The sequence below is a fragment of the Phragmites australis genome, chromosome 8 (assembly GCF_958298935.1).
Source record: "Phragmites australis chromosome 8, lpPhrAust1.1, whole genome shotgun sequence".
Classification (NCBI taxonomy): Eukaryota; Viridiplantae; Streptophyta; class Magnoliopsida; order Poales; family Poaceae; genus Phragmites; species Phragmites australis.
Window position 1 is genome coordinate 14,133,038 of NC_084928.1, and position 25,447 is coordinate 14,158,484.

A 25,447-nucleotide genomic window follows, 5' to 3' on the forward strand; every position below is an offset into this window, starting at 1 on the left:
GGAACTCCCGCATCGTCCCATGTCTGGCAACTTTGAAAAGCATGTCACTAATCATAATATATGGAATAAATATGTTAGCGTAACAAAACAACACTACACTAACTCGCTCCTTATTACTCCGAATACATCTCCAGCGTCACATTCTACAACCAAAATATGGTTCTTTAGAGAAGGGGCCAAAATTGGATGCCCATTGCTAGTTTTACAACACAAGTCACTGGTTTATTGCCTACAACATTCCTACATGAGTTCAACACAAGCACCATCTCCTGCAAAAGAACTTACAGATAAACACAACATCTGACCCTCTCAAGGATATACACGACAGAGATTCCGGGGACGCCATGCCATAGCTAACGGGCAACAAGTGCCGGCATCTAATAATATTACAAGCAAATCCTATTCCAGTGCTCTTCTGTACTAACCTGTTGCTATCGAAAAGAACAATTTCTACATTACAACTGTCAACTGCAAGGGTCAATCAATGATATATCCACATTCCCCAACGACTGCCTGTGAAATCTGCATCCTACTAAGAAAGGTCAACTGAGAAGGCAAGACTACGTTGCTTTTGTTGTGCGTTTCTTCCACAAGCTCTGCACATTCAACACAAAACAATTGACGAGAATGAGAAAACTAAGTCCAGTATCAAAACATAGGCTCAGAACACACAGGGATGCACTTACAAGAGTTTCATTATCAGATTCCTCCTTGCCGTTCAAATTATGACCTTCCGGTTTTTCCTCTTTCATCTCTACATCTTTGGAATCTTTTGCCTTGTCTTTCTCAGGAGAGCTAACTGCTGCTTCTTCCTCCATGTGGCCATCTGGAAAAATAGAACAGTCACACATTAAGCTCATCTATGAACAAAGGCATGAATATTATGGATAGCCAAACAACGGGCCCATATTATCAACCATAAGCAATCGTACCAGAGTTTACTTCTTTGTCAACATCTGAATGAGCAAGAGAACTGGATGAATCTGAATCATTAACACCAGCTCCACTGCTCTCTTCGACAGACTTTTTACCTTCTGCAGTCTTTCTACGTTTGTTCTTTGGCAACCCTTTCCTCTTTGGAGGCAAGGGCCTAAAAGATGGATTAATCAGATGAATTGCACCAATGTCTCAAGGTCAAATTATTAAATACAGCATTACAGTCCATACGGACTTACCTCTTCTTTGACTTATTTTGGTTAGGCAGAGTTTGCTTGCTGCTGCTAGCTCTCTCCTGTTTTCTGCAAGGTGTGATTATAGACCAGGAATGTGTAAATGACACCACATGTTAGTATGAAATGTCCTAAATATTTCTAAGTCCAAGATATAGGGTTAAAAGAATAATTTGTCTTCAATTTATTTATGTTAATCTGATGCTGTGTGCCTCAATGAGACTGTTTCGTCAGAGTTTCCACAGTACCAATGCAGTTTACTATACCGCAGATTCTAAGCGAACAAAATTTCATCTTACCGTCCTTTGTTTGTCCCTGGATGATCCTTCTTTTGCTTCTGCAAGTATTTAGTAAACTAAAGTGAATCAAACATTATCTTGCACGTTGAAGTGACAGACTAGGAAAGAACTGAAAATACTCTACCTTCACTGATGAATCATTACTTTCAATCATTATCCACTTTTCTTTAGCCAAGTTAAGCACTTCAACATCTCCATCATCGTATAGCACCTATACAGGGAAGCAAAATCATATTGGTACATCTGCTACGATTGCAAACTTCTACCAGTCTGGACTAAAATTATCATTAATACAACTTTTGCATGTTGAAGTGTCGATTAGTTTACACCATGCAGAACTGAAAGTTACTACTGTAAGCATCAAAAACACTATGTATAAACCAGTGGTATAAATAGCGGGCTGTGGTGCAGTAGTACTGGCACTATAGCATTGTTCTCCTTCAGAAAGCTAAGCTATGGCATAAATACAAATTAGCGGTTTGCCGTCCGCACATAGCAGAAATAGGAACATCTAATTATCATTCTGTGCTTACCTAGTCTTGCGGGCAATTATCAATATGTCAATGCCAAGTATCGGACTAACTAAACATTTTTTTCCAAAATAAAAGAGAAAAATGGTGTTTCATATATTCATTTTCAGATTTAATTTAAAAATATTTAAAATGCATTACGCTACTTTATCGAAGAATGTGTTAAAAAAGTTTAAAATGTATAACTAGGGCCATTTTGGGTTCCATTTTAAAAATTAAGTGACATTCGCATTTCGATTGTTATGTTCTGTCTGAAGATATTGAAATTTCTTGTTTAGTGTTACATAAAAAAATAAAATGCTGCATATGAAACACAATATGGGATCTCGATATTCACAAAAGCTTTTTTTGCCCCGTCACCATGATAACTGTGATTTAAACAAGTTGGACACAATAATGTTTTAGGTAACAACAGTAGGAGGACCTCCCTTAATCTTTTGTAATAACGGTTCACAAACAATGCTCACAAAACCACTCGTTATATTCACATAGAATAGTCAAAGTGATCAAACACAAAGCAATCCATTGCTCTTTATGCTTGTACTTACAAAGTAAAAATGAATCAAACGAATTACAGCATATCACAACCAATTAATGCATCGTTTAAGGGAGCTTACCGTATGTTTCTTCTTTGATGAATCATATGATTGCACAACACCTTCATAAAATCTAATCACAACGACAATCGATTAAAATCTATGTGACCTTCAGGAATTAAATAATAGCAATAATAACGGCTGTTCAGAATTACACAAACTAGAGAACACACTTCTTATCCAAAGGCCACCAAACTTTTATTCGGTGTCCCACCAAGTCTGCGCTACTTGAGTCATGCGTTGAGCACTGCAGACATTAATTAATTCTTAGCACAGACAAGACACTAGAAGCGAACTTCCATTGAAGCTTGCACAAATTTGAATATCATCAAGAACACAAATGCTTCCTCTCAGTGATTGATATGGTTTGCAATACTGCAAAAAGCTTGTGACTAAGCACAGAATAAAAGAAAACCATAATGATTACCTTTGCTAAATCAGAAATCAATTTTGGCTTCTGCCTTTTGACTGACCCATTTAGTCTTCCCAATTCAGTCGTTCTCTTACTGCTGTCTGTGTTAGCAGACTTCTGGAAAAGTTTAACAAGAACTGAAAAATCAGAAACTGAACAATAACCATAAGTTTTGTACATACATTGAGATGGGAGAAATTACCATTGGGCCACTATTCAAGATGTCAGTATAAGATTTTTTGGCACCCTTATTTCCTTTGGATACAGGGGTTTTACTACTAGTCGGCGATACTAACATCTCTGTATCAGTTGATTCCTTTTTGCCTTTCTCCTCCTTTAACTTACTTTCCAAAGAGTTAATGGTCCCGTCTGTGTTTGGAGTATGCAGAAGAAGCTCATCACTGTTTTTACTGCCTTTTGATGAATGTGGTCTATTCTTAGAAATTGATCTTTTGCGTTTTGGAGTAGAAAAATCTACTGGCTTCCCGTTGCTCTCTTTTATATCCACCCGACACTTCTTAGGTTTGCTCTTTTCCATTTCCCCCAAATTTTCTTGGTTGTCTAAGTTAATTTCTCTTAACAATCCCAGGACATCATCATCGTTCCCTGCATTTATGGAACCAGATGCTGTCTTCTGCTCTCTCCCCGTCTTCTTTTCTCCTTGAGATTTAAGAAGTTTAACAATTTTCCCAAGGGTAATTTCATTACCGAATTCATCAGTCTCATCTATAAGCATCTTATGTTTGGGAGATTCAACCTGGAAAGACAGACGGAAAACTCTATCGTAGTTAAGGTCCAACAGACAATTGAAGCCAGACCATAATAGAGACATGTAAATATGCATTACGTACCTCATCATTGTTTGCTGTCATTAGAGTCTCAAAATGGGCAAGTACTTTCTCACATCCCAACCACATCTGCTCATCAATCTCCTACACAATATCAGATAAATTCTCAATATCAGAAGCCTAAGAAGTATAATGTGAGAACTTTGTTGTTTACACGAACTATCAAGCATTTCTTTCAAAAATGGGTTGCTTCATGCTTTGATGGAGCACATACCACAGAACTATCATTTTGGTTATCCTGAGATGGCGCATAAAATTGAGCAGGCAATGGAACTGTTTGAGTTTCTGATAGATTTAGTTGGTCTTGGCATAACCTCTTTGCAATAAGAGTACCAAGATCACATAGAGCATGCAGAGTCTGCAAATAGCATATCAGAGGATTAAGCAATACTTGAAGGAAATAAGTTGATTATGTACAGCAACACAAATGTAGAAACAATACACAAAAGCTCTTTTCTACCTTGGTCTTCTTTATATCTACCACATCTTGTGCACATTTGATACTTTTGAATATAGATAATATTGTTGTGAAGCTCTCCTTTTTCATGTCTGGACCACTATGTTGCAAACCTTCTTCTCCCAGAAGAGTTGAAAGAATCAGATGCAATCGCCTGGAAAGAGCATTTTATAAATATATGCATGCACAAGCATGCGACTATTTTCAGCTAGAAGGTGCAAGGTAAGCAAATTTGCTTTTGATGTCTGTAGACTCAGAACACAACACATTACAAAATAAAACGTAGTCTGTTTTTTTGTGTGCAAATAATAAACCGTAGTCTGTTAGGAGACCTTACATTAACAGCTAAAGGTGCATCATTGGAAATAAACCGCTCAAAATCCAACTTTTTAGCAACCATGTGGGCACTAATTGACCTTTGCCATAACAAATCCTATACAACTTTGAAGCCCATTTTAGGGCCAACAACCCAGTTTTTCAAGTATATAGTTAGAATGTGGAATTTGTTGACATCAAAATTACATTTTGTTAATAAGTAATGCCATCAACATTCCAAAGCCCAAAGACATGCAACATTAAAGCAGTGCTATCAAGTAAAATATAGTAGAGCACGTATATAATTGTAACAAGCTAAAGCAATATGTTAAGGGTTATTATCAGATACATGTAAATTGCATCACATGCTTTGATATCCCAATATATTTCAATGTGGGAATATGGATTATTGCAGATAAGACAAGTAAAATCATGATAATAAGAGAGCAGCGTAGAAATAGCTATTATTAGATACCAGTAAATTGGACCAAATGCTTTGACATTCTCATGTTCCTCAATGTCTGGGGATGAAGGATCATGAGCAAGGGCATGAACCAAATAGGAAAGTATATATTCTGGGTAAAGAGTCAGCAAATTCATGTCTGCTTGGACTGAAGGTTGACGCATTTTAACTTGTTGGCATATCTGAGCCACCTCAATCAGGTTGTGCTTGAACTGAGAAATGAAAGGAAACAAGAGAAACAGTAAACTAGTAAGAAACAATTGATTAACTTTCAAAAAAAAATGAGAGAATCAATTGGTTAGCGTGTTTAGATATGAACCTCTTCATACTGCGGGGCACAATAATCGTCAATGCCTAACAAGAAGGCACAAGCATATTTTGCATCCAAGGCCCTCTCCTTGATATATTGATGTACTTTACAAAGGAATAGTTTCCTTACCTCAGGAAAATCATCCTGGAAATGAAAGGAAATATGAATCTCCAAATAAGATGACCTAGTACAAAAGAACGGAACAATGAGGAAGCTTGCTAAGCTGTATTGTCCCCAAAGAAATACCTGTGAAATCCTCATAGTCAAATAGAACACATCAACAGGCACTTTTTGGTCCCATTGTCTTGATAAGCGGAGAACAGCTTTCGCTGCTGCAAGCCTCAAATGGGCCTTATCAACAGCACTGCAGGTAGAGCAGTGATATAAAATATATAAACTGTAGAATGTCTGCGTTACAATAAAAGGGCAAGCATCTATTGGTACCTTGAAATCATATTTGGAGAAATATCACCATAGGTAAGAATATTCTTCAGAATACCAATTAATTTTTCTATTCCTGGGTGTGCATGAGCATCTTTGCAAGGCAGATAGCTCTTCACCAAAGTTTTAATGCCATAAATCTACACAAGAAAATACCACAAGAGAACAACTAGAAGTCAAGGAACACTGATAATTCGATTATAAGTCAGATTTTGAATACCATATTTACTAACCTTTAACAAACAATTCTGTGTACTATCACCCCATTCAGATTTGTGAGAAGAATCTTCAACCATATCATTGCACTCAAGAATTTTTTTAGTTATGAAACTTATAATCTCTTCTTCCCGTGTTTCAAAAATTGGCATCGCTATCTGAGCTATACACCCCAAAGATTGCAAGATAGATGGTAAATGCACTTTTTTCTCTTCCAACAAATCCACAAGCCTCTGCAAAGTTACAAATGCAACATATAATGTACCAGAATCTCAAATATATACTATATAGTACAAGAAAGAAATAACTGGAGAAAATTGATACCTTGTACAGAACAGAGAGTGACATAAGACCATCATCTTTTGTAATGGCAGCAAGTGCATGAACAGAGTATTTAGCCTGTCTCCGCGTGCCCTCTAAGCATAACCGCTCTAATAGAAGATCAAGGGAGCTGAAAATAGAAGCCACATCAATTTAGTTTGATAATCTTATTGGTTAGTATTAGAGCAAATCATAGGATCACAAAAACAGGAGCCTCTCAAGAAGCTGCACCTTGATGAGGCTAGCTGCTCTCGAATATTTCCACCAGCCTTCGATAAAACATGAGCGATACCCTCTTTAAGAAGTTCATTATCCTCCTTCAGGAGTTCAACAATGTCTTCTTCAAGTCCAGATAAAAGCGAAGGAAAGAAACTAGATATTGCCTGAACACAGAAGGATTAAGAGGCTAGAAGCTTTAAAAACAATATCTGAACAAAGGGACATCAGACAGTACTTTGGAGGGGTACAAGAGGTACTTCCACTAAAAAAATCATTGATTACCTTTACGTACAGAGGTTTTTGGTAAATGAACATAAGAAATTTAGTCATTGGTAATAATACCCTAACAGGGTGACACCATTAGCTACAGTATTTAATCATCCATCAGTACTTGCCGCTACCAAGTCATCCATCTATGTCTACTGTCAGAGGTTGTATGTGGAATGTGTCACGAGACACTCAAATTAATGTCAATCATCACTAAATAGAACAGCAGGCAGGCAAGCAGTCCCAAGAAGAAGGCTTTTAACCTGGGAATGGGATTACATCAACAAAATTGCATGGTTGCACCAGAACACTGTTAGATATATATTGCTCTGTGTAATATCCCCAGACTATAAGGGGTTTCTTGCATATTTGTCACATGTACATGTGTATATATTCTGGCCTAGGACCTCCATAAAATACAAGTTGTTATTCCTAACATGGTATACAGAGCAAAAATTTAGGGTTAGAGGTTCTTTCTCTCCGCATGTTGCAACTTCACACGTCTTCTGGTACTGTTCATCTACAGTGTTCGCCGGATTCGACCTCTTCCCTGTCGATCCATCTCTCCCCTCCCGGATACCCGCCTCACTCCGGTCGATTGGCCCATCGCACATCAGGCCAGCCTCCCGTGCAGCTCAGCCCCAGCCGTGTGCGCGTCGAGCACCGTCGGTCCGCCCGCCAGCCACCTCGCTCGGACCGATCAGGCCTGACGCCCATCAGTCCAGCCTCCCGTGCCGCTCTGCCCCAGCCGCCTACGTGTCGGTCGCCGTAGATCCACCCGTCGGCTCCTTGTCGGTCTCCTCCTACTGCTTGCTATGGGCGGCTCTGAAACAAAGATGTGTTTATAACACAGCCGGAGCCGAAAGCAAAGAAAAAATAAAAAATTGCAGTAGCACGTCGCTATCTCTGTGTTCTTGCTGTCGACTGCCGCTTCTCCTTTGCGCTCTCACCGCCGTTCGTCATCACTTCAGGATGTCATTGAGCATTGTTTCAGTTCCTCGGTGCTCGGTGCTCTTTAATGGTGCCAACTATCAGGACTTTGTGCAACATATGCGCGTTCACATGCGCGGTCTTCGTCTTCAGGGTGTTCTCTGTGGTGATGTTCCTTGTCCGCCTTCCCTAGAGCTTCCGAAGGAGCCCGTGCAGCCGAATGTTGACACATGAGACAAGGTAGCTCTTGACATCGCCACAACTACTTATGAGAAGGCCGTCTCCGCCTATTCGAAAGCTTTGGAGTTGTACCGTGATCGGTTGTCCGACATTGCTAAGTGGATGGATGATCATACTTGTGCGGCGTCTATTCTAATTGCTAGTGTGGAGCATAGGTTTTCTTATGAGATTGTTGGGTTCTCTACTGCCTTTCAGATGTGGACCCATCTTCGTCAAACTTATGAGCCATCAGGGGATGCTCTTTATCTGTCTACTGTTCGCCAAGAGCAATCTCTTCAGCAGGGTGATGCCACCGTTGATGCATTCTATGCCCAGATGTCAAATGTATGGCATTAGTTGGACTCTCTTTCTGTTGTTGTTTGCCACTTCTATCAGTGTTGCTTGGATCTGCGTGTTGAGCGTGACTTTTGACACCTTTATGAGTTCCTGACTCGTCTTTGTCTAGAGTTTGAGCAGCGTCGGGCTCAACTACTTGCTCGACATCCTCATTTCATGCTTGTGGAGGCTCTTACGGAGCTACGCTCAAAGGACTCGTCTACGTGCTCGTCCACCTGTTGTGTCTATGTCTTCGACTACACCGTCATCAGCTCCTCGTGTGCCTTTTTCGTCACCTACGGCCTCTTCAGGTGGTGGTTGTCCTCGTTGCGCCTACTGCAGGAATGAGGACCATGTTGAGGTGAACTGCTACTGGAAGAAGTATCTTCGACATTCCTCTGGTGCTTCTACCTCGACTACCCTTTCAACCGACACTCAGCAGGAGATTGTGATGCTGCTTTGTTGCCACCTCTGGTTCTGCTACTCCCTCTTCTGTCACCGAGAGACCACCTTCTACGCAGCCAGGTATTTCACCGTGGATTCTTGACTCAGGAGCTTCTTTTCATAGGACTTCTGATTCTTCCAGTTTGTCTACGCTTCATCCTCTTGTTTCTCCTATTCATGTCGTTACCGCTGATAGTACTTCTCTTTCTGTTGTTGCTCTGTTCCTCAACTCACCATGCAGCTCATGTCAGCTGGTCAACTTACTGACCATGATGTCAGCTGGTCAACTTACTGACCATGGTTGTGGTGCTATCTTAGATTTTGACTCTTGTTGTATTTAGGATCGTCGCACGGGTGCTCTGGTTGGTATTGGCCCTCGACGCCATGATTCTAAGCATCTATGAGAGCTTGACTGGCTTCGTCTTCCTTCCACTGCCACCACCGGTCTCTCTGCTTGACTACTGGCTCCTTCCAGCAGTGACATCGTCTTGGTCATGTCTGTGGGTCGCGTCTGTCAGGAGATACGTCCTTAGATTGTCAGGGTTATAAGTTTGGTAAACAAATTTAGGTTCATTATCCTCATAGTGAGTTAGTGTCTCAACATCCTTTTGACATTGTTCGTTCTGATGTATGAGGTCTGGCTCCCTTTGTTTCGAAAGAGGGTCAGTTACTATATTATCTTTATAGTGTGATTTCTCTCGCCACACTTGGATTTATTTCATATCTTCTCGTAGCGAGGTGTTATTTATATATAAGCGTTTTGCCACTATGATTCGCACTCAGTTTGACGCTCCTATTCGTGTTTTTTGTGCTGACTCTGCTGGTGAATTTCTTTCGGGGCATCTTCGTTCCTTTCTTGCCGAGCAGGGAACGTTGTCTCAGTTTTCCTACCCTAGAGCTCATGCTCAAAATGGTGTTGCTGAGCGCAAGCATCGTCATCTCCTTGAGACTGCTCGTGCGCTTATGCTTGCCTTTTCTATTCCATCTCATTTTTGGGCTGAGGCGGTCTCCACCACTACATACTTGATCAATATCTAACCCTCCTCTGCTCTCAAGGGTGGGATTCCTTTCTAGTGTCTATGTGGACACCTTCCTGACTACTACTTTCTTCGTCTTTTTGGTTGCGTTTGTTACGTTCTTCTCGCCCCTCGTGAACGTACCAAATTGACTGCTCAATCTGTTGAGAGTATCTTTCTTGGCTACAGTGCTGAGCATAAGGGTTATAGGTGCTGAGAACATGTTGCTCGCCGGATGCGTATTTCTTAGGATGTTACTTTTGATGAGTCCCGTCCCTTCTATTCTCATTCCACACCTTCCACTTCTTTCATCCTTAGTCGAGTCTCTGTCTTTTCTCACTTTTCCTGCCACACATGTTTCTTCTTCACTTCCCTAGGCACCGTTGATGCTCTCTCCTATTGTGCCTGCTTCGGTACCTTCCACGTCTTTGGCTTCTTCATCTCATGCTCCTACTACTTCTGGTCCGGTTGAGCCTTTTTTTTCAATTACACTCATCGCTCTCGTGTTGTCTCACATCCTGCTGAGCCACTTTCTAATAAGCCATCTTCTTTTGGTGATTCAGTTCCTTCCTCTCCTCGCTATTCTCTTCGTTATCACCATTTGATTCAACCTTCTGATCGTTTTGAATTTGCTGGTGCTGTTCCTACTGAGCCGTCTTCTTACCGTGAGGCTATTATTCATCAGGAATGGCCGCATGCGATAGCTAAGGAGATTGCTGCTCTTGAGTGCACCAGCACGTGGGATCTTGTTCCTCTTCCCCTACATGTTCGTCCTATCACGTGCAAGTGGGTTTATAAGGTTAAGACCCACTCTGATGGTTCTCTTGAGCGCTATAAGGCTCATCTTGTTGCCCATGGTTTCCAGTAGGATCATGGTCATGACTATGATGAGACTTGTTCTGGTAACCCATATGACTACAGTGTGCACTCTTCTAGCTATTGCTTATGTGCGTCAATGGTCTCTCTCAGCTTATGTCAAGAATGTCTTTCTTAATGGTGAGTTGCATGAGGAGGTCTACATGCACCCACTGCCAGGGTATTCTGTTCCTGAGGGCATGGTTTGCCGTCTCCGTCGCTCTCTTTATGGCCTTAAGCAAGCCCCTCGAGCTTGGTTTGAACGATTTTCTTCTGTGATCATTGCTGCTAATTTTTCTGCTAATGCTCATGATTCTACGCTCTTTGTTCATACTTCCTCTCGTGGTCGGACTCTTCTTCTCTAGTATGTTAATGATATGATCATTACAGGAGATGATTCTGAGTATATTACCTTTGTGAACGCTCGTCTCAATGACCAGTTTCTTATGTCCGATCTTGGTCCTCTTCGCTACTTTCTTGAGATTGAGATTTCTTCTATCTCTGAGGGCTTCTTTCTGTCCCCACAGAAGTATATTCATGATCTTCTTCGTCGTGTTTCTCTCACTGATGAGCGTACTGTTGAGACTCCTATGGAGCTTAATCTTAAGCTCCGACCCACTAATGGTGAGCCTCTTATGGACCCCACTCGCTATCATTATCTCGTTGGGCATCTTGTTTACCTTGGTGTCACTCGTCCTGACATTTCTCATAAAGTGCACATCCTCATTCAGGTTGTTTCCGCTCCTACTCAGCTCCACTATAGCCATCTCCTGCGTGTTTTGCGCTATCTTCGTGGGACTCTCTCTCGTCGTCTTTTCTTTCCATGCTCCAGGTCTTTACAGCTTCATGCTTATTCTGATGGTACTTGGGCTAGCGATCCTTCTGATTGTCGGTCTATTTCTGCCTACTGTGTTTTCCTTGGTAGTTCTCTCATTACACGGAAGACTAAAAAGCAGACCACAGTTTCTCGTTCTAGTGCAGAGGCTGAGTTACGAGCCATGGCACTGTTGACAGCGAAGCTCACTTGGTTACAGTGGTTACTTGAGGATTTTGGTGTTTCTTCTCCTGCAGCTACTCTTTATTCAGACAGTACAGGTGCTATCAGTATTGCTCGGGATCCGGTGAAGCATGAGCTCACTAAGCATATTAGTGTTGATGCTTCTTACACACGGACATAGGTACAGGATGAGGTGATTGACCTTCAGTATGTTCCTTCCGAGCTACAGTTAGTTGAATTCTTCATGAAAGCACAAAGTACAGCTCAACACAGATTCTATCTCTCCAAACTCAGTGTGGTTGATCTCCCATGAGTTTGAGGGGGGTGTTAGATATATATTGCTCTATGTAATATCCCCAAACTATAAGGGGTTTCTTGCATATTTGTCACCGGTACATGTGTATATATTCTGGCCTAAGTCCTTTAGGAAATACAAGTTGCTATTCATAAAAAACACGACCTTTTGTACTCATGAATTCCGTATGTGCAAATTTTATGATTGATTCGACATCATAGGCCCTTGTCATCAGCCGTTGCCAAAAACAAAAAAGCCCTTGATATCAGCAAGCATGCTGCACCACTACAAGTTTTTTTCTGAAGTGCCACCGCAGGTCCTTGAACAATGGGAAGCCAGAAGCGTGGTTAAACGCGAAGCAACGGGCCAACGTTAGCTAGCTATAGCTGCGCAATAGCTGTTTCGGACCTCAAACGCAAAGCAACGGAACAATCTTCCGCTATATGAGCTATAAGCGTTACATACCTAAATAGTTGTGCTATTTGCCATAGCTCGTAGCTATAGATAGTTCCCCTATCCTACATATGTACCGACATTCCCAAAAAACAAGTTAATTTTGAAATCCAACTTCACTGCAAAGCTTAAAAACATTTCTTATAAGCTTGAACTATGAGAAAACCTAGCAAAACACCATATGTCGCTCCTTTTTCAAAACTCCAACACTTGTATTTCTTACTGATCAAGTAATTTTGTTAAGCATATTCTAACTTATAATCTTACTATATTATATTTAGTACCTTCTTATGTATTGTCTTAATTATTTTTTTCAAACATGAATTTATTAAGCAAAAAAATAATATTTTGTATTTGTTAATACTAAAACGCAATGAAGGATAGCTCCCGCGATAGCTTCTATAGCTTTTCTAGGACCACGCCACGAAGCCGCGAAAATCACGATTTAAAAGCTTGATTATGACAGATGTAGCAGATTGAGTGTATAATGTTATCGTTGTTCTAGAGGAAAAATAGAAATGAAAATGGGAAAAGAAGATAGATAGGCCAGCTCAAGCGACAGCCCACTCAACCAAGCCAACCCAATTCGTCCCCAACCCACCGCAACAGGCAACTAAACCTAATTGCACCCCTTCTATCTATCCTCCTCACCACTTACCCTCTCCAGCCGCCGCCATCTCTCTTCCTCTTCTCCCTCCCGTCCTGCCCCTCCCACTTCGTCAGCCTCCAAGGTCCAAGTTTCTCATCACTGCCCGATTGTACCTCGTCGATGCCCCATCCATCTCTGTCTCCTAGGCATCCACCCCACGATCTGGACGAGGATACGTCAGTTGGAGAGAGACGGATGGTGCTGGAATCAGGACAGAGAAGAGTGGGTGAGGCCAAAATCGAGCCGGAGAGGTGTGAGCAACGGTGGAATCGACTGGAGAAGGATGGGCAACAGCGAGCATTAGTGAAATCAAGGCATGCACATAAGGCAAAGGCAACGCCTTGCCACTGCACCTCACCTAGACGCCTTGAGGCGACGCCTTAAAAAGCATGAATGTTGTATCCTATTTTATAAAGCTGGCAGGTGTCCAACAAATTAATTGCCTGCCTTGTAGCTACATTAACCCTAAACCATCAGATCACAACAAAAGAATGGACCTCAAGATTCCATACATTCAAGAAAATCTCCTGAAAGAAACAATTGTTCAATGTAAGTCAGACATACAAGCAACCTATGAAGTTATTCCATACTTTCTTGATGCCAAAAAAATGAACAAAAGTGTAGAGATGGGCAAATTGCCTCACTGCCTTTGGGCGTGGGCTGCTGTCCATTAAATAGCCGAATGGCATTAATACAAAGATTACATTCCTCAATAGAGGAGCTAAACTAGGCAGGCAATAATAATAGAAGGAAAGCCTATACTAGGTAAGAGTAAACTAGGAAAGGCTATTATACAAAATATCTCTAATACCCGCCGGCAGTCGCAGCGGGAGGAGAACGGACACAAAGACTAGTCCGGAACTCCTGGAACAATTGGATCGGAAGACCCTTGGTCATGATATCGTGCAGGACGCGAACTTCGCCGATGGATACCTTCTCCCGGACGAAATGAATGTCGATCTCGATGTGCTTCGTCCGTTGGTGTTGTACTGGATTGGTGGATATGTAGATGGCACTGACGTTGTCACAGTACACCACTGTGGCCGAAGCGAGAAGAACATGGAGTTCCTGAAGAAGCTGCCGGATCCAACAACACTCGGCCACAGCATGGGCAACTGCGCGATACTCAGCTTCTGCGCTCAAGCGAGACTGTGGTCTGGCGTTTGGAGGACCAAGACAATGTTGTCGCCGAGGAAGACACAGTAGCCTGAGGTAGAGCGCCGGGAGTCTGGGCAGCCGGCCCAGTCAGCGTCAGAGTAAGCGGTGATGGATGTCACCGATGATGTGCCTATGTGCAAGCCAGCGTCGAGAGTACCTTTGACGTATCTCAGGATGCGCTTGATCAGCGCGAGGTGTGGTTCCCGTGGATCGTGCATGAAGAGACACACCTGCTGAACAGCATATGCCAAGTCCGGACGAGTGAGCGTCAGGTACTGTAAGGCACCTGCAAGGCTCCGGTATTCGGATGAGTCGGCAACAGGGGCACCGTCCAAGCCAGAGAGCTTAGCATGAGTGTCCACCGGCGTGGAGGTGGGGTGGCACTCAGCCATGCCCGCGCGACGGAGAAGGTCGACGGCGTACTATCTCTGAGACAGGAACAAGCCGTCGGAGGAGCGCGTGACGGAGATGCCGAGGAAGAAGTGTAGCTCACCGAGGTCCGTCATGGCAAACTTCGAGCGAAGCTGGCTAGTAAGGCGCTGTAGTAGTGATGTAGAGGAAGCGGTGAAGACGATGTCGTCGACGTACAGCAGCAGATAGGCCATGTCGGTCCCCTGGTGGAGGACAAACAGGGACGTGTCGGAGGAGGACGCGACGAAGCCCACCTGACGAATGTAGCTGGCGAACCGTTGGTACCACGCCCGAGGTGCCTGCTTCAAGCCATAGAGGGACTTCTGAAGAAGGCACACATGATCAGGATGAGCAGGATCCACGAATCCGGAGGGTTGCTGGCAATACACCGTCTCGTCGAGGGTGCCGTGAAGGAAGGCATTCTTGACGTCAAGTTGATGAATTGGCCAAGAGCGTGACGTGGCGATAGAGAGGACGGTGCGGATGGTCGCCGGCTTGACCACGGGACTGAAGGTCTCGGCATAGTCAATGCCATGTTGTTGGGAGAAACCCCGAACAACCCAGCGTGCCTTGTATCGAGCCAGACGACCGTCGGAGTGGAACTTGTGCCTGAAGATCCACTTGCCGGAGACGATGTTGGCGTCGTGTGGACGAGGGACGAGGCGCCAGGTACGGTTGTCCATAAGGGCCTTGTACTCGTCGTCCATAGCCGCGCGCCAATTGGGATCGGCGAGGGCGCTGCGGTAGTTGGTCGGGACGGCAGAGGTAGGCGCGTCTACCTTTTGCTACATCTACTTCACGTACTCTTGCACCTTTTGAGCTTGTCCATTGTGATGCGTGGACCTCTCCTGTGGAGAGCATATCTGGTTCGCTATACTACTTGGTCATTGTTGATGACTTCTCTCATATTTGCTGGACCTTTCCGCTCAAAAAGAAGTCCGACGTTCACCAACACATAGTCAACCTCGCTGCTCTCGCCAGCACTCAGTTCGGCCTCCACCTAAAGGTTGTTCAAGCTGACAACGGCCGCGAATTTGTCAACCACGCCAACACATCATTCTTCACTTCCCGCGGCATCATCTTGCGTCTCTCTTGCCCTCACACATCCCCACAAAATGGCAAAGCCGAGCGGATGCTCCGCACTCTCAACAATGTTGTTCGCACGCTCCTCCATGCCCATATGCCGCCTAGGTTTTGGGCTGAAGCCCTAGCCACCGCCACTTATCTCCGCAACCGATGCCCCTCCTCCTCCACCAACGGTGCCATACCTTACACTCTCCTTCACCAAAAGCCACCATAATACAGTCATCTTCGGGTTTTTGGTTGCCTTTGCTTTCCAAACTTATCCGCTACTGCTGCTAACAAACTTGCTCCTCGGTCTGCGGCTTGTGTTTTCCTCGGTTATCCTCCTCAACATAAAGGACATCGCTGCCTTGACATTACCACAAACCGGGTGATCACATCTCGCCATGTTGTATTTGATGAGAGCATTTTTCCATTTGCTAGCACTAGTAGCCTATCTGTATCATCTCCTACCACTAACACCGACTTGGACTTCCTAGTCGATGATCCTGCCATGCCGGTGCCTTGCACTGCTGCCATGGCAACCTTGCAGGTCTCTCCGGTGACTGCTCCACCCTCGGGTGTTGAGCGATCGCTACCACGAACCTCCGCCTCCTCCAGCATCCTCTCTAATGCGCCGGATTTACCACCTGTGTCTGTGGTCTACGCGCGGCGACCACATCCAGTCTCCCTGCCGGATGTGCAGCCGGCCACATCAGCACCGTCTCCCCCACCGGCTGTGCAGCCCCCGCCCACTACTTTACCAGCACGCCCGCCGGTTCACCTGCTCTACACCCGACGACCGCCTGCTTCGACGACTGCCTCTCAGCAGCCGGCCGCACCAGCACCGGCCCTCCCACCGGCTGTGCAGCGGCCACCCGCACCAGCACCGGCTCTCCAGCTGGCTCCTCCAGTCCCTGTGCGGACGCCTGCCCAGCTGTCGGCGTCTTCATGTCGAGGGTCGTCGGCACGTGAGACTTGACAACGATGGTGCAGTATGGGTTGAGGACGGCCGGTGGTGCAACATGCGCACCGGTGGCACTGTTGTCGGAGGCCGAGGCCGCGGCGGCTGCTGTAGCGGCGGCGGCGGCGGCGGCAGCAGCAGCGGTTGCGGTTGCGGCGTCCGTGAGGGTGGTTGGTGGCGCCGACATGGCTGTTCGTGATGGAGAGGAGCAGCGGCGGGCGGCTGCTTCCGTGAAGAACAGCGGCCGGCGTTCGTGAGGAACAGAGGGAGCAGCGGAGCGGTCTCAGGAAGGAAAGAAGGATCCTGATACCATGTAGAGATGGGCAAATTGCCTCACTGCCTTTGGGCGTGGGCTGCTGTCCATTAAATAGCCGAATGGCATTAATACAAAGATTACATTCCTCAATAGAGGAGCTAAACTAGGCAAGCAATAATAATAGAAGGAAAGCCTATACTAGGTAAGAGTAAAATAGGAAAGGCTATTATACCCAATATCTCTAATAAAAAGAATAATTCATCTATTAGCCAATATGTCGCATCAAAAACAGAAATAGTGGTTTAGGAGGTTATCTTACCGTTAGGAGATTCATGCATGATGAGATCAGTTTTGTATTCCCTGAAGTCTTTTGTTCAGAAGCTTCCAAGAGAATCTCTTTGGCATACTCCTTGTTTACAAGTAAATATGAACATCTCATTGCTAATGCGCCAACAAAATCATAAAGTGAATGATTTTCACCAAGTATCTTAAGCAAATCAGCCTGCAGATTACAGATATATTCAAATTGTTTAATTATAGCATATTCAGAAAACAATTCAAACAGGTTAGTTATTATAAACATTTTCAACCACTGGGAGAATATACACGGTACTGAATCAGGTAGCAACTATTATTGTTTAGGCGGCAAACATCTTATGTATGTAGCAACTGGTGAAACAAATGGAATCAAATCGGCAAAATCTCACATCAGAAACAGGCCAGAGGCATTATCTTTCTATTTTATATCTCAACTAAGAAACAAAATTACTACAGATAAATGAAATAGAAGGTACCCGAAGAGACCAAGCTTTCTCAAATGTAGTTGAACAATCAAGCAAGCTAGTGAATATTTTCCAGACATGGTCATCTTTTAGCTGATGAAGCATGTTCAAGTTCTCCTCGCACTTTGCAGGGTCACTGAATAAGCGCGACATGCTCCGGAAACAACCCAGAATTCTTTTTTGTAGATCAGGGGCATCTTCCTGCATTACAAAGGAATTAGCAAGGTAAACTAACTCATCAGAGAGTGGCTTTTCAATACATTCAAGATTCACACAAACCTGGCTTAGTTGCCGAAGGGACATGTATTTCAGCATTTCTTGTTGCAGTCTGAAATTGGAGGGAAAATATATCAAAACAGTTTTTTAGAAAGAGCACACTAATCACAAACTACATAATCTCTTGTCAGACCTTTGCTTTTGCAGAAGAATCTGTTCAAGAGCTTTCATCTCAACTTTATCAAAGTGTGTAACGGCTGTTACCCAATGTTTTACTCTTCCCTTAGTTGGAAACTCTGGTGGGAACAATGAATCACATAAAATTGATTCGATTGACTCCGGTCTGCAACAAATAAATAAAGCTATCATAGGCTCATAGTCAAACTATGTTAATCACAGTCCATGTCAAAATCACCTAATAAAAGTTCACTTTGCATCAAGGAAAAAACAAATATTATTGAGAAATTTTCAATGCAGGACTGCACACATCAGCTTCTATCTGCAACTGTTAACATCTTATGTTCGCACTGGACCCAAAAAAATAAACATATACACAACAGAAATATGGCACAAAATCCCAAAAATGTTCAAAACACTTTGTGTTTAGGCATCTTTATCCAACTTTTGCTTCACGCACCAGAAAGAAGCACCAACTGCTGTTAGGCAAACCCGAGAAATGTGGGAAACCACAGCCAGCTGTGAACTTGCAAAAAGTTATATAGAGCATATCTTACAGGTAATGAAAGACAACCAAGTTTTTCCACATATGCAAGCATATATTAGTATGTAGTATAACAACACTAGAACTGTGTGTCCAGACATACATATTAAATAACTTACAGGACTGTTTGGATAGCTATCACACTTTGCCGCGCCCAGTCATGGCAAGAGTGGAAGCCACACACCCACACCTTAACAAAATTGAATTTTTTAAACCACAATTAGAATCATTGAACTAGTTATCTAGGCAAACATATTGAATATATGGACCTGTTTGAATGCCTATCACACTTTGTCGTGCTAAGTTGTGGCTAAGTGCGGAAGACACAACTTTTGCAGTGATCAAATCGGCCACCACAAGTTAGGAAAAGTTCAGCAAGACAATGTGTCTATCACATTCAATTATGGCTAAGAAACTGCGGCATGCCACAATTCAACTGCGGCTACAGAATATGGCAAAAATATTAAACATGCCTAACTTTAGTTTCACAAAGTGAGTCAATGAACCATACACCCCACATCCTTTGCATTATACAGCCAAAAAAAGAATAGTTGTGTTGTTACCTAAAATCTTTGTCATAAAGGCATCTTAATATTTTTCCAGTTATCCACTCAAAATCATCAGAATTTGTTGAGCTATCAGAACCCCTCTGGCAGTACAGCTTATAAATATCTGCCAATCTCTCCATGGTAAAGCACTTCACAGTCAGCTGCATTTTTCCAAGAATATACATACTTTGAAGTAAATCATAGCGATAAAATTAAATGAAAGAAAAAATTGAAAGATGCGGAGAAGAGCAAAGAAAAACTAACCGATTTATCACGGACACGCTCTGCTACTACTTTAATTGTGTCAATTGGAATAACATCAGGTGAATGGCAAGCTACATCACAAAGTGCAGCCACCACTCCCTTTCGCACATTTTCTTCATAATCCAACAATCTGTCGCAAAGTGCCTCTGCCAGATAGACAACCATCAGGGCAAGCACAATTTATTGGTAAGTCAAATTAAATGAACAGCTCTTAAGGGAAAAACTCCTTACTGATAATTTCTGGAGCTTCAGGTCGGGAAGGGTTTGACATAAGACATCTCTTCAAATGCTCAATCACAGAAACACGTATTTCAACTACTCTATCAGTCAGTCTCTTCAGGAACTCCGCAAAAAGAGACTTGAAAGATTCCAAGATTGGGGCTCCAGGCAAAGAAAAAATTTCTCCGAGTAATTCAACTGCTTTAGAACGAATATCTACTTGATCCGCCTACAAAATATCAAATATAAACTTTAATTAACAAGGCAGGACCGTCTAAAAGGAACAAGTCACTTGAACTCAGATGTATGGCACTTTAATTTTGAATTGAATTTTGAGAAAAATGTGGAAGAAACTTTCTGTTTCCCAAAGCAATTTTCTATGTTGCTGGCTGTCAGTGTATAGGCCATTTTACATTTCACGTTATTAACCCAGAGTAAGATCATACCAGTAGTTCCCCAGTTACATAAGGCACAACCACCTTAAGAACCTTCGGAGCGCACTGATACACATCAAATATGATTCTGTGATGATCAATTTGATCATTTGAAGAACTGCTATCCCCAGCCAAGGATGATACGAGAAACTTCTTTATGTACGGTTCAAGTTTTCCAGCAGAATGCTCAATGACGTTGCAAGCAAGCTTACGCACAGACATTGCAGCCCCCTAGTTATAAAAAAAATGCAGAATTAATACATTCGAGAAAGAAATCAAACATAAGAATCGGTTAGAACAGGACATGAAGATGCTTACAGCAATTTCTAACAAATTACAAAATATCACCAAAACACCTTAAAAGGAAAGGTACTCACAGTTTTCCTCCACCCTAAAGCTGATAACAGTACACGTAGAAGGCTCTCCTGTATATCTTCACTCTCATCTATAATAAGGGTCATTATTGTCTGCATTGACTTTACAATGTTTTGTTCATGACTTTCACTGCATCACAGAAGAAAAGGTCAAACACAAGGAGAAAAAAAAATATGGCCTATTTGTGGTGTGTACACTTTTACCAAGAACTACATGACTAGCAGAAATGTTGCATGGAAAAGTCATCTGGAATTATGTCCCCAGTAGTAATCAATCATATGGCAGCAAATAAATGTTTGGGTTCTGTGTTTAGGACACTGAAAACAATATTCTAACCATTCGTTAACTAGGTTTCGAAAAAGTATAATCCTGTTATAATAATGTGGAACTGCAAGAAATTCAGTTCCAGATTCTAAATCAATGTCATTGGAACCACATATTGACTAGCTAAAGTGTTCAAGAAATCTCATCCGCTATGAATGTCAAGGTGCTAACCCACATATCGATGCTGTTACTTAGCAGTGAGTGAGTCACTAACAGCAACCCAAAACACCAACATGTCCACAAATGTACCATAATTTCTGCAGAGAAAATAATTCTTTCATATGGTTTAAATTTTCGAAGAGGTCCATTGTACAAATCAAAGAAGACTTAAAATATTAAAATAAATTATCGATAGAATTTAATTTCCTCCAGATATCATTCAGTTTAGTCCTTATTATTACAATTTTCAAAAAAATCCATCATACAATTTACGTTTTAAAGTGGCACTCCATACACAGGTTAACTTTTTCAAGAAAGTCTTTTATACCATTTACCTTCAACTGTTTCAAACCAATTTTTTTATGATTTTAGTTATCAAACAATTCCTTCACAGAATTTATACTATAAAATGGCAGTACGAGATTCACATACTTAATATTCGTGTAGTCACACATAATATTTTCAAGCCAGCCCTTTGTACAAGTAATCATCCAATAAAATCTCTAATAAATACATCTGACTGCACAAAAATGGTAACTACATAACAAGATACCATTACAAATATAAATGGCAATACTGTTCAGTTACAATCCTATGTGTCAATGACATGTGGCTCCACACCTCACATCACATGTCATCGTAGCATTGGATGAAATTTTCCAATTTATACCTCTCTGAGATGATAGTGAGCTAATGTTTCCAATATAAAAACAACTTTTAAGTACAGCAATTTCTTTAGAAGTGAGGATTTTGAAATGAAGGCCTAAATACACGCTTATAAATTATAAACAAACACGACCCAAAAGGTAACTAAAGCAATTCCTCGTGAAGTAGCAGAAATCATGTTCAAAGGACAATTAATAAATTTTGTTGGAGATTTTTTTGTGGAAATGTGGAACTTCTTTACCACACACAACTAACAGTGAGAAACTAGACACAGCAGTAATACTTGAACCATCATGCTCTAGCACAAGATATTGACCTAGTTGACACAGTAGAAACGTTGAATTACCTGACAACTTCTAAGAATGTTCGGAACATGTCCGTGATGAGATCATCGCATTCAAGATCTAACATCACAACACATGCTCGGTATCTAGCAACTGTTTCGAGAATAGCAACTCTCCTGCCAAAGGATTGGCTATTAATATCACTGAGTCCACTAAATGTACCCACGATCAGATAAAATATGTCCTGCAAGAGGAATAAAAAATGCTCAAATGCCGCATAAATATGGTAAACTCAGTCCATGATATATGGTTCCCTCATTTGGTGCCTTCTATAACGAATCCATATGGTACTTACCCTTAAAACATCATCATTGTAGGGAGCATCAGGGGCAGTTATTCTTGTAATTTCACAGAAGCAGGTTGCCAAGAGAACTTTGACATCTTCATCCTCATGTTTCATAAGTTCTTCTCTGGTGACAGCCTTTAAACTTGGTTGGATAGCTTCCATCACCGAGGACCCCGGTGACTGCTCTACTCCATGAAAGCATTCCACAGCTTTCTGCAGTACAATTAGCATTAATAATGTATCCAGGGCTTACCAAGAAAAAAAAATCCAAGCAAGCAGGTAATAAGGCTAACCAGTTTGATAATAAAGTAAGACATAAATGTGCCTGCTTTTTTGAGAGATCTTGTCAACGGTAAGAAGTTAAATCCTGGTGTACAGTAATACACTAATACTGTACTTATACTCCATGTGCTAGGAATAAGAATAAAAGGCGGAAAACCAAATGACTAAAATTCCAGGTTTCCCAATCAAAATGAAATGATGTACCTTTTGTGCTTTTAGATTTGTTCCCCAAAACTATGTTCAATTGTTCCAGTTAAATAACCACAATGGGTAATTGCAAAAAAGGAAAGATAAGAAAAGGTTTAAATCATAACAACATCATGGCACAGTGCATGAGCTTATAGCCTACTAAGCCTCATCTTGGAACCACTATTCCCAAGCTGTGGGCACAGAATACACAACTGGGGAAAACTATATGAGATACTGGTCCAAGTATGATTCAAGATATAATTTGCTAGACTGGGACACTATTCCAAAAAAGATTTTGCTAGTTAATCAGTTCCTTACAATTAGCACTCTAAGCAAGTTTAAAAGCTTTAGTTTCCCAAGTCGAACTTTTTAACTTGAGATGCTAGCTGAAAAGTTAGATATCCGAGTGAACAGACCTGCATCAGAATGATTCAGCTCAACTAGTCAACTCATTCTGAACAACAACATTTGGACCCACTAAACCATAGAAATAAATCAGATGGACCTGTCCTAAAAGAATTTGTCTAAACCTAAAAAAATTGCCCCTATCCAATACATAGCTATCCATCAAATACCCAAATCCCTATACGCAAGCATGAACAATTCCTAACTCGAGTTTTTCACTTATAGCTAAAGAAGCTTAAGCAACAAAAGCAGCCTTCAATTAGGATAGTTGTGGCTGTGTGCAACTGCAACCTCCTTTGCAATCGAAATCACAAGATGTAACAAAGGACCCACAAATTATGCTATTGACCACCAAAAGTTCAAACCCATGGAGCTTCCTTCACAGATTGTGCTATTTCCTAACAAAAACTTCAGAATTGGAAAGCAGCATAAGTATGAATAACCAGAGATTATCCACATTTATACAGCTCTCCACATCCTAAACCATAACATAGAACTAGTGGCACCAGAAGACATAAATCCCAAAAGCGTGATCCCGTGCTACAAGATTCACTACCCAGTTTCCCTCGCTGATCAGTTCAAACTAAAGAAAAAACAGCAAGTTTTTTTACATGAATAAATAACTAACTTAAGAACACATTGTTGGATTGCATTTGCCGTTACTTGGACAAAGACATGTGTCTGTTCAAACACGTGCACAGGCATCCGATCCAGATACTTCTAAAAAGTAAGGTTCCAGGGCAAACCTAACTAATTAATTTTATTCGATAAATAATGATGAATAATTACCAAAACAAAATCTAGCATAAATACATAGCATTCAAGGTACCGTTAGAGACAACACTACATATAGACACTATCCTCAGCACAGCACTTCGATGCAACATGCCCAAGGAATAGAGAAGGTATTCAAGTCAACCCCCCGAATAAGAATTCACAGACCAAAATTTCGCCTTTCCATAGCTACTCTCACTCACTCCTCACGTATAACTGAAGCAACCGCCAACCACCAGAAAGGTGACACCGCTTACAACGCTAAACACAAGGAACCCTAATCAACAGCAATTCCTCGTTCCAAACAACAGAAACTAAACCAAGGGTCCCGAATTGCAGCCGCACAATTCCAGCACCCAGAACCTCGGCACACGGAAGTTGCACTCAGCACTTCCCCAACGTGAACCGACCAATTCACGAGCCCCCCGAGCCTCTAGAACACAAATTCGCCAAAACCTAACCACTTGTGACTCTTAATTACCCAACCCCCGCACGAAAGCCCGCGCTTTTGGAACCCTCCTCGCCCCTGAATTCAAGCCTGAGGAGCCAAGCCAGGCACCCAAGCCCTAATTCGCACGCGGAAAGCCCGCCACCGTCAGACACCCTAAACCCTAAACCTGCCGAATTGTCGCGCCTCGGCCACAGATCCACCCAAAACCCACCCCACGCTGACCCCTCCACGACGCGGCGCAAGCAGCCAACCCAAGCACGACAGCTCCGGGAAGCCTCACCTCGAGGAGCTTGGCGAGTTCGTCCGCGGGGGCCGGCGGCGCCGCCTGCAGCTTCTCCCCGAGCTCCCTCAGCTGCTCTGCGGCCGCCATCCGCAGACACCGCGCCGGATCGACGCCGAATTCGCGCTCCAACCTCCCAGTTTTTGCTTCCCCGCTCCCTCGCTAGGTTCTAATCTGAGAAGGAAGGGCTCGGCTTTTGGCTGCTCTCGCTGTTTCGAAATTGGCGTGGGGGTGGAAGAGAGAGAAGAGGAGAGAGAGAGGCGGAGAGCTCGTGAGCGGAATGCCAAGGTTGGGATCGGGTTGGTTTTCCGTCCTTGGAGTCCAGCCCAGCCACCAGCCAGTGTGCTCTGCTGTGGTATGCTGCCACGCTCCGACCGATTTAGAAATCGCGTCCGTTTGTCACGCCGCGTGGATTTCGTGGATGCGACTGAGATGTGGGCCAGCGTTGCGTGCGGTCCACATGTCAGTGTGTGTAATTGGGAACGGAGACGGTAGGGAGGGTTTTCTGGGGCCGTTTTAGGACAGTGTTAAGATTCCGGTAGAGATAGAGAGACGTGCAGCGATGGTGCTCCCAGTTCAAGTTAAACTGCGAGAATGCCATATACGGTTACCGGACCCGGCTCCTTCCTTCCGTCCAGTTCCTGACCTAATTTTATTCAATTAAAAAAGTTGGTTTCTCCTTGACAGTATTATAGATAGAAAATAACTAGGCTGATAAATTTTGGCACGGCATAGTATACCAAATGAAAAATTATTTGGAGAGATATTTACTGGTCATCGGAGACCAGCATACTCGCGTGGTCCAAAGGTTGCACGACGT

The 25,447-nt window shown here is 42.8% G+C and overlaps 1 protein-coding gene across 1 annotated transcript; it reads right to left on the reverse strand.

Annotated features, from left to right (window-relative positions):
• Positions 1-44: 44 nt before the first annotated feature.
• LOC133926675 (sister chromatid cohesion protein PDS5 homolog A-like) lies at positions 45-24,970 on the reverse strand. Its single transcript, XM_062372700.1, has 32 exons — positions 24,628-24,970; positions 22,256-22,459; positions 21,963-22,144; positions 20,470-20,596; positions 20,105-20,323; positions 19,671-19,887; positions 19,440-19,585; positions 19,191-19,336; positions 18,100-18,249; positions 17,970-18,018; positions 17,703-17,891; positions 17,228-17,410; positions 6,609-6,760; positions 6,381-6,507; positions 6,074-6,289; positions 5,844-5,980; positions 5,646-5,763; positions 5,409-5,543; positions 5,102-5,301; positions 4,315-4,465; positions 4,069-4,212; positions 3,858-3,938; positions 3,209-3,763; positions 3,022-3,123; positions 2,768-2,841; positions 2,616-2,667; positions 1,593-1,679; positions 1,469-1,506; positions 1,176-1,238; positions 933-1,090; positions 687-826; positions 45-596 (listed from the first exon to the last, which is right to left on the reverse strand). The coding sequence occupies exons 1-32, from the start codon at positions 24,715-24,717 to the stop codon at positions 561-563; spliced, it is 4,668 nt and encodes a 1,555-aa protein (XP_062228684.1). The 5' UTR covers positions 24,718-24,970; the 3' UTR covers positions 45-560.
• Positions 24,971-25,447: the final 477 nt, after the last annotated feature.